This window comes from Staurois parvus, unplaced genomic scaffold (assembly GCF_062004578.1).
Source record: "Staurois parvus isolate SC_StPar_1 unplaced genomic scaffold, SC_StPar_1.0 ptg002999l, whole genome shotgun sequence".
NCBI lineage: Eukaryota > Metazoa > Chordata > Amphibia > Anura > Ranidae > Staurois > Staurois parvus.
In genome coordinates this window covers 44,149-54,334 of record NW_028320795.1, presented here as the reverse complement: position 1 = coordinate 54,334, position 10,186 = coordinate 44,149, and the positions used below count along the sequence as shown (strand labels likewise).

At 40.4% G+C, this 10,186-nt stretch overlaps 1 protein-coding gene across 1 annotated transcript; it reads left to right on the top strand.

Annotated features, from left to right (window-relative positions):
* The first annotated feature begins 246 nt into the window (after window positions 1–246).
* LOC149428732 (uncharacterized) lies at window positions 247–9,764 on the top strand. Its single transcript, XM_089667067.1, has 6 exons — window positions 247–1,112; window positions 3,104–3,309; window positions 3,561–3,653; window positions 3,789–3,813; window positions 4,545–4,576; window positions 8,516–9,764. The coding sequence occupies exons 2-6, from the start codon at window positions 3,192–3,194 to the stop codon at window positions 8,827–8,829; spliced, it is 582 nt and encodes a 193-aa protein (XP_089523193.1). The 5' UTR covers window positions 247–1,112; window positions 3,104–3,191; the 3' UTR covers window positions 8,830–9,764.
* The last annotated feature ends 422 nt before the right edge of the window (window positions 9,765–10,186 follow it).

Sequence of the window (10,186 nt, the reverse complement as noted above, 5' to 3'; positions counted from 1 at the left end):
GCAAAATTTAGGACCTGCTGACACCTGGAGGAAAAGGAGGGTGAAAAGGACCTGTGATGTCTCTAGACTTAAGACACTTGAAAAAAGGTATGAGTAGATTTTTTTAAAGGAAAGGGTGTATGAGGGTGACCTGAGCTCAGAGTTGGGCTTTATCTTTCTAAGCAATGAGGAAGAGGTAAAAGACAATCTAATGGAGATCAGAAATATTGGATTTTTCTTAATTTTTGTTTTTTGAATTTGACAATCTCTAAGGGAAGCCATACATGATGCGATCTTCTTTGAAAATTGCTCGATTCTCCTATCAACACAGTGTTGATGGGAGAATCTCTCCTGCAGAGCTATTGTGTTCTCCCGTAAGGGAGACAGGGGGAGCTGTCCATGCCGGTAGAACACAGAGATTACTGTTTGCAGCTATAATAGCTGCTAGCAATAATCGCATGTAAAATCCCACATACAACAATCGTCTTGGGTACAATCAGCCTGCCCATAGATGGTTCAAATCTTGGCTGGTCCCAGCTGAGGTTCAAACCATCTCTGAGGGTCTTAATGCAAATGCAGGGAGTAACAATGTCAACTTTGCATAATTTGGTTTGTGAGTTTCTATGTCCCCGCAGGGGGTAGGAAGTGAGGCTGCATTCAGTAGGTGGCGCATAAGTTATTGTATTCTGTACCAGGATGGAACCAGACAACTTGGCAACGACAAATGGGAGCTGAGATCTCTGGCTGAATTCAAAATACCAGCCAGTGTCAGACTGTTCAGAGTTTACATCAGTGATGGACAGAGGAGCTCATGGCTGCAGGTCTGACTAGAAGGGGGCTAAAAGATGCATGGTACTACTGAGACAGATAGTTCTGTATAGACTGTGCTTTGCTTTCTGCGCTGCTGGGACTTTTAGTTCGGCATTGTCTGTGAGGCTTTCTGGACACTGGCACGCTACTCTACCCTCTGCCCTTCTCTTCCTTCAGCTGCTTTCTGTGTGGTCCTGAAGCTGCAGCCAGGACATACAGCCCTCTGAGGACTTGCAATGGGCTGGTGAAGGACCCCTGCCTTTTGGACCTCCTTTTCCCTGACAGTGTGCCTGGACTTCCTTCAATGATGCTGCTGTTGGCTGGTGAGCAACTGAACCCTTGCTTTGTCTACTGCTGCCTGTCCCTGCTGTGCCTGGATTGTTGCCCTCTGTCCATCCTTGCTGTGTGCCCACACTGTTGTCCTGTGCTAAGGACTTCACCACTGCCGTACCGGACCAATGTCCATTCTTTCTTTGTGCCTGGATTGTTGCCCAGGGACTAAGTCCCTGCTGTACCAGATTGTCGCCTGCTGCCCTATTGCCTCCTTGTTATATTTATGCCCGTCCCTCACTGTATTTGAATTATTGCCCTGTGGCCTTCCCCTTATCTGACTCCCTGATTTTTTAGCCCCCCCCCCATAAAAAACACCTTGGCCAGGAGCTCTAAACCTGAAACTCCTCTTTTACATATTCTTTTCTGAACATGGAAAATGGGCATGGAGTTTATACTTTGTCTAACACTACCTTGATTTAGATTGTCTTTGTTATATAGATGGGGGCTACTTGGCAACCAATACCTGGTTTAAAAAATGTACATTTGGTGAGAAATATGTAATGTAGTACAGCTTACAAAATTCAGGAGCCAAAACTAAGCAACATAGTGTATACAGTGTAGTGGTCAGGAGTATATAATATAAAGCACATAGTATAGCTAGCTGTGGTCAGGAGTATGTAATGTATGCCCCAATAAGAGTGAAAAAAATGTCCCCTGCCTTGGTGGTCAGCAAGGGGAAAGAGTGTCCAGCATTGGTATCAGTGATTGCTTTTATGATGAGATGATCCACATCTTGTGTTTCTGGTTCTGGGTTCAGGAGTCACTTCCTAGGCTGAGCAGTGCTGCCAATACTCTGCATGAATTCTCTGGTGTCCAGTCAGACCCTGCTTTTTGTTATTTTAAAGCAGGGGTCTCCAAACTGCGACCTGAGGGCTGGATATGGCCCTTTACTACCCTTTATCCAGCCCTTGGGGCACTATTCCTTTCACTGAGACCAACAATGCGGCAGAACTTCTTCTATTGAAACCAATTATGGTGTACTATGCTTCCCACTAGAACCAATTATGGTGTACAATTCTTCCCACTAGAACCAATGATGGTGTACTATTCTTCCCACTAATACCAATGATGGGGCACTACTCCTCCTACTGACCATCAGTCCTGAGGCCATGTTTTTTCTCACTGACGCTGGGACCAGGACATATTCTATCCTCACTGGCACTAATCTGGCCCTCCTAAAGTCTGAAGGACCGTATACTGGCCATTTGTTTGAAAAGTTTGGAGACCCCTGTTTTAAAGGAAACCCTTCCTGAGACACAGACTGCCATTGCTACTTTGTACTACTTGGCACTTTTCAAATGGGTCCCTCTTGCATCAATGCTTTTAACCACTGAGCAAACATGCAGATAAGGACTTTTGATTTATTTTTTCACTTCTGTGAAGTGATTCAGAAAGTACAGGCTGTTTTGACTAATTGGAGTAGAATCTGTCAATTACATGAAGTACTAATAAACATAATTTTATTTGCTATCAAAATTGTTAACATCAAGTTAAAATATTTAAGTGTAAAACAATGCTTGGCATCTTTTTACCCCTCATGCCCTCTACTAAGCAATGGGCTATCCTGTACCTGCCAAATACTGTATATAGAGGAAGCTACACCATTCCACAAGCCGTCATTTATGATGTGATAATATGTTAGACACAAATGCTACACACATGCTGAATCAGTGGTTAATTGAGGGCTAGGAAGGTGGAGGGGTAATAAGGAAATAGAACTGCATATACTGATTTGCATATTGTCTCATATTTGATTATTTAAATTTGATTTTAACAATTTTGATGCCAAATAAAATGTTTTACCAATAATCTTTATGTTGTGGTGTACTTAAAGTCCAGGGTCAGTTTTTGCACTATTGTTTTTAACCCAATTATTTCATTATTTTTACTTTTACAGGCAACCCAACATTCAGTTTTGCTCAGTTTTGTCTAGGGATAAAATAAAAAGCAATTTTACTTTCCTTATCCCTTGCTCCCACAGGCTTCCTCCCAGCTGCACAACTGGTCCATCAGAGCCAATTTTCTTTGTTGCTCTGCTGGTCACAGGGACTTTGACAACATCACTCACAATGGAGGACCAGAAATCCTGCATTGCAAGTTGTGATGCCAAAAGCCCACTCAAAACCAGGAGCTTTAGAGAGAAAAGGTCAGAGAAGAGTAGCAGCTGTCTGGGAAGCAAGCAAAAAGGTAAGTAAACCTAATGTTTATGTTCCCTTTAAACAAGCATTTAATCTTTGCAGTGTGAGGGGAGTTCAGCTTTCAAAAACTCTTTACAAAATGAAAAAAATAGTTTTCTATGGATTTTAATTGGTTGGTGATCACAGAATCTGCAATCATCTGGCAGATACAATTAAGTGTACATTACATATTTCATCAGCAAAGACAGAAAATCATTCTTGCAATCTCTGTTTTGACTATCTTAATGTTCTATTTGTCAGACCGTATTTCTTCTATTGTCCTTGGAACCATTGGAGGACTTGTTGCAGTTGGTGCTATTCTGTGTCTCATGATACTTTGCATAAAATATAAAGGTAAGATCATTCATTTTCAGAAAATAACTCGTATGAGTTATTATAGAAAATGTTTTTTTTGCAGAAAATAACTTGTATGAAAACAACTTGTGTGTGAGCTAAATTGTCATCCTACTTCTGTTTTTTCCTCAACAGGGAAACAGAGAAGAGCAAATCACAGGTGAAGTACTGTTTGCACCAAGATTTTAGTGTAGCTTTATGTATGTAAAGCAATTACACTATGCTTCATTCAAAGTAATATACATCAGCACCATAATGAATGACAAACCCACAGATTTTCCAAACATGCTGTGTTGAAAAATCTCTAAATTTTGGAATCCAGTTCTATCTAAACCACCTAACGATTGGGCTTAGAGCCAAAGTAGCAAGTTGACTTTTTAGGACATAACCAGAATGTAGAGAAAATCTTTAAAGCTGGTCTAAGAACAAATTGGAATATATATTTATAATTTTGCATACATATCATGCCATGCAGAATTCTGAACTTCCCAGCTCAGTCCTCTTCCTCTGCAGTACCCTGTTCCACATTTTATCATTTAGTTTAAAATGAGCTAAAGTTTCAAACTGCTTGAACTGCCTGTAGTGTCCAGTGCATTGTTTTTTTTGTCCATAACTTTGAAAAGTTTTTTTTTAATAACGTGTTAATTGCTATATTTGGCCTTCCTGATCTTTCTCTTTCTTTCTCTCTCTCTCTCCCCCCCCCCCTCTCTCTCTCTCTTTCCCTCTTCCCTCCGTTACATTTTAAATCTGCCGAGTAACACGTCATAAAAACCTGATCGCTTCATCTTAACATTTTCTTATATCTTATGGTTTTTAAATTAATTGCACAAGCTGAAATATATAAAAATTCAAATAAGTGATATATTAATGTGTTATTTCTTAACATTTCAGCCATTCCAACACACTGCCCACAGAATATGAATGTAAGTATTTCACCAATATGGTGACTCACACTAAATATGAATGATAGGAAGACATTGTACTTATAGACTGAACACAGTAAATCCCTAGCATCATCCACAGAATCTACTAGCACAGTCCTTAATCTACAATATTTCAAATTGCTCTATGGCTCACTGCTAAAGTTTGAACGGATATCTGCAACCAATATATAGGCTAAAAGGGTACTAAAACAATATACAGTATCTCACAGAAGTGAGTACACCCCTCACATTTTTGTAAATATTTTATTATATCTTTTCATGTGCCAACACTGAAGAAATGTAGTGAGTGTACAGCTTGTATAACAGTGTAAATTTGATGTCCCTGCAAAAACTCAGCAAAAAGCCATTAATGTGTAAACTGTTGGAAACAAAAGTGAGTGCACCCCTAAGTGAAAATGTCCAAATTGGGCCCAATTAGCCATTTTCCCTCCATGGTGTCATGTGACTTGTTAGAGTTACAAGGTCTCAGGTGTGAATGTGGAGAAGGTGTGTTAAATTTGGTGTTATCGCTCTCACTCTCGCATACTGGTCACTGGAAGTTCAACATGGCACCTCATGGCAAAGAACTCTCTGAGGATCTAAAAAAAAGAATTGTTGCTCTACATAAAGATGGCCTAGGCTATAAGAAGAATGCCAAGACCATGAAACTGAGCTGCAGCATGGTGGCCAAGACCATACAGCAATTTAACAGGACAGATTCCACTCAGAACAGGCCTCGCCATGGTCGACCAAAGGCGTTGAGTGCACGTGCTCAGCATCATATCCAGAGGTTCTCTTTGGGAAATAGACGTATGAGTGCTGCCAGCATTGCTGCACAGGTTGAAGGGGTGGGGGGTCAGCCTGTCAGTGCTCAGACCATACGCCGCACACTGCATCAAATTGGTCTGCATGGCTGTCGTCCTCTTCTAAAAGATGATGCACAAGAAAGCCCGCAGTTTGCTGAAGACAAGCAGACTAAAGACATGGATTACTGGAACCATGTCCTGTGGTCTAATGAAACCAATAAAAACTTATTTGGTTCAGATGGCGCCAAGCGTGTGTGGCGGCAACCAGGTGAGGAGTACAAAGACAAGTGTGTCTTGGCTACAGTCAAGCATGGTGGTGGCAGTGTCATGGTCTGGAGCTGCATAAGTGCTGCCGGCACTGGGGAGATACAGTTCATTGAGGGAACCATGAATACCAACATGTACTGTGACATACTGAAGAAGAGCATGATCCCCTCCCTTCGAAGACTGGGCCGCAGGGCAGTATTCCAACATGATAACGACCCCAAACACATCTCTAAGACAACCACTGCCTTGCTAAAGAAGTTCAGGGTAAAGGTGATGGACTCGCCAAGCATGTCTCCAGACCTAAACCCTATTGAGCATCTGTGAGGCATCCTCAAACGGAAGATGGAGGAGCGCAATGTCTCTAACATACACCAGCTCCGTGATGTTGTCATGGAGGAGTGGAAAAGGACTCCAGTGGCAACCTGTGAAGCTCTGGTGAACTCCATGCCCAAGAGGGTTAAGGCAGTGCTGGAAAATAATGGTGGCAACACAAAAACATTGACACTTTGGGCCCAATTTAGACATTTTCACTTAGGGGCGTACTCACTTTTGTTGCCAACGGTTTAGACATTAATGGCTGTATGTTGAGTTATTTTGAAGGGACAGCCAATTTACACTGTTATACAAGCTGTACACTCACTAGCTTACATTGTAGCAAAGTGTCATTTCTTCAGTGTTGTCACATGAAAAGATGTAATAAAATATCTACAAAAATGTGAGGGGTGTACTCACTTCTGTGAGATATTGTAAATATCTTACTTCTTTCTATACCTCCACAACAAGAATGAACATCCTGGTCAGACCCAATGCACCAAAAAAAAAGATAGTGTTACATGTAGCACACCCTTGAGTGATGCTTGGCTAGATATATAGGTTCAGCTCTCACCTGATTCTGGTGACAGATCCGATTATACACAGAACACTTCGACACTCTGAGAATATTTTATATGGGTTTTATTGAAGAAGACAAACCCTGAAAAAGAACTAGCTGATTTAACATAGGTAAGGTACATAAAACACAGATACCACTTTGCATAACACAGTAAGAAGTCACAATTCACTCGCCAAAGACTCCAAAACTGGCTAATATCACACTGACTAGGGCGACATTGACACATGAAACAACAACTGCCAATGAGATTCAGCAGCCTACCGACATTTGCTATAGCAGTACTATCTAGAGCAGAAATGTCCTACCTAACCACTGGCCAGTGGGATGAAACTTAAAGTCTCTCAACATTGGGGCCCTTTAATCAATGGAAGAGCGCTCACTCTCTGCATGGGAGAGTATTTGTAATCCAGGGGTAGCAGGATAGCACAGTCTCCTTTAAGCAGAATCTTCCAGTGAACATTGCAATAGAAGAAAAACAACACTTCAACAAATCTTTACCATACAGGTGAAATCCTGATATACTGACACTTGCTCAGTATATTCAAAGCAGCAAGCTTCTGTGGGGACTTGGAACTAAACACATTCTTCAGCCACAGCACAAGTCTTGAGGAGACAAACCAGTAATATACAGTGACAGATTTCTCTCATCAATCAGCAGCAGGAATAGCTAATTCTGAGCGCCTTGGGCTTTCCAAGATCTGTGTCACTCTGAGAATTAGAGAGCAGGCATTCTCATGACCATTCTCCAGAGATGAACAGCAAATGCAGCAATATCAAAATCCCCTTTCATTACAGAGTACTCACTGTTTCTGGATTGTCCTCTAGATAGCATTAGACAGCAGTAGAAATCCTCTCTTTCAGCAGCTCCAGACTTTGCACTTTGCACTTTAGTAGCTGTAATCCTGAGTGTCAGGCAGGACAATCCTTAGTTTGCACACTGTCCTCCTGCAACAATTTCTCTGCTACACACTCCCAGCCCAGTCCATGGGCTCTAGCAGCACAGAGAGTGAGACTGTGTGACTTTACACCAGGAGCCCTTGCTCCATGCGGTCCCCTGGAAATGTCTGCCTCCCCACATGTGCTTCTTCTTCCTTTTTCCTCTCTCCTTTCCTCCACAGCCAATCATATGTCCAGCTGCAACAGTTCTGCTATGGGTGGATCCTTCTCAGCTGTAGCAACAACCAATCAGAGCACAGTCCTGCTTTCCCTGTCTGTCACTCACAAAGAGGGAAAAGAAAAAAAATGCTTTGCAACTGCTGTTTAAGATTTAAAGCAACCAGCACATCTCTACATGCACAATATGACTTTTTTTTGACTGATTTTGATTTCCCACAGTTCTGTGCTGCACAGATTATATCATAGTTCTCAGTCACCAAGGAACTTACCCAACATGCAGTGAATAGTGAATGTACATAGTGTCGTAAACAAACAAATATATTTTGAAAAGGTCTTATCATTTACATATACATGATTTCAATCCTTCACATTTGTCCAGGCTAATATACTGGCTCTACCCAAAAGTATGAATGTTCATTATTATGTGTGTAAAGAATTTGTAAACCCAGAATTTCATATTCCTGACATATGTCTGCTGTACCATGTACTTGTAGGAAAAGTATCCTGTTCTCTTTTTATTGCTTCCTTTGTGTGAAATACCTGGTGTTCCTGTCAGTCCTTCTGCTCTCCTCCTAAAAACTGACCACAATAAGCATGAGAGCACAGCATGGTCAGTTTTCTAGCTGTGCTGAGAACTCAGCCTGCTCCCCTTCCATGATCAGATTTGTGCTGACACTTCATATGCAGAGAACAGAGGGTATGTGATCGCTTATAAAAAAGGGAAAACAGGTGTTTATAATGTTTTTATATCTATACACAAATGTTTTGCCTTTAATTTCTATTTTAAATTGAATGGATTGTTTTACAAGATGAGGGTTTACAATCACTTTAATGGAATGTATGTGTGTGTGTTCAAAGGTACACCCTATGCAATTGGTATAGGCCAAGAGAACAAACTTCAAGCTGAACCCAGCTCAGAATATTCAGAAATTGGCATGGAATCTGAAAATAAAACCATCTCAGTGTATTCAGAAGTTGGTATGAAACCTCAATTTGAACCCAGCTCAGAATATGCAGAAGTTGGCATGGAACCCCATTTTGTATATTCGAAGATTGGTGAAGACCCCTTGGTTGTATCAAACAAAGAATGCTCTGAAACAGAGGTCAAACAAGCAGAAAATTATACAAGTTCAGCTTACTCTGTAGTGGAATTGAAGAATAAATTAATATAATTCAAAAGTCATTTTTAAAATGAAAGTCTCTAGATTTGTAACTTTTAATGTGTAAAATTGGATTGTTAATGTATGCTTGAGAGTCTTACAAGTATTTGTTGCATTTTGAAAGCACAGCATGGGCACATTTTCATAAGACAACATAAACACTTTTCTCTCAAGAGAAAAGAGCAGTGGCATTTTCAGAGAATTCTCATTTTGTAAATAACAGAAGAAGCCACACCATACAAGATGCTGCAGTACTGCAAAATAGAGCCCTGGTAGGTGTTAAAAATAAAGATACAGCACAGTTTCTGAACCCAAAGCTGGGCTTTTATACCGAATCAACCGCCTATTAAGTCATATACAGTATTAAGTCATATATTCAGTCCAACATACTAATCAAAAAGCAAAATATTTTTAATGAAAAAAAATGAATTTGTTATATTAATAGGATCACCTGTATTCCTGCTGATGGGCTAATATAAATTTTTTTCTCTCATTCCCGCTCTTTCTCCATCCACATTTCCCTCCTTCATCTCCTCAGTCAATTTCACTCTAGGTCATGTCCACTAATTGAAAATGTTCAATCTGCAGTTTTAGATCACAGTGCACTCTTTATTACCTATTAATATTTAGGTATGTTTTTGATATACATATGCTTTTTAGGCTAGTTTGGCAATTTGATGTCTGTTTATTTGTTCATGTTTTATACTTGTGCTTTCTATGCCAGTTTACTCCACCTGTGAGCAGTACTGATAGTACATGTGATCTTTCTGGAACTGTGGAAATAAATAAAGAATAAAAAGACAGAAATTAATGAGAGCACCCCCAACACCCATGTACAGCACTTGTGGTGACAGACACACATAGTTGTGATGCTGTCCTGATTTGTTTTCTTTTAATGCATTAGGGTTTTGGAATGTTATATGTTTCAATAAAAAAATATTGATTGATTTGTGTAGTAGAGCAGTCTATCTTATATAGACTCTTTTGCTTTTATTTTTCAAACAAGCAGCTAGGGATCCCCTTTAACATCTATACCAGACCCTAGGATAAAGATCTAGTTTGGATTGTAAGGAGAAAAAAATGGCCCCAGTAAATTGTAAGCTCTCTGATGGCACGGACTGATGTGGATATACCATATGCTGTATGCTCTTTGAGCTGGTTTGCAACTTGATGTCTGTCTATTTGTTCATGTTTCATACTTGTGCCTTACTATGCAAGTTTACTCCACCTGAGAGTAGTACTGCCAGTACATGCAATCTTTCTGGAACTGTGGAAATAAATAAAGAATAAAAAGAGAGAAATTAATGAGAGCACCCCCGACACCCATGTACTGCACTTGTGGTAACAGACACACATAGTTGTGATGTTG

Coding starts and splice junctions, on each gene's coding strand:
- LOC149428732 (XM_089667067.1), top strand. CDS start 3,192: ATGGAGGACCAGAAATCCTGCATTGCAAGTTGTGATGCCAAAAGCCCA. Junction 3,310..3,560: donor TCTGGGAAGCAAGCAAAAAG/GTAAGTAAACCT, acceptor TCTATTTGTCAG/ACCGTATTTCTTCTATTGTC. Junction 4,577..8,515: donor ACTGCCCACAGAATATGAAT/GTAAGTATTTCA, acceptor GTGTGTTCAAAG/GTACACCCTATGCAATTGGT.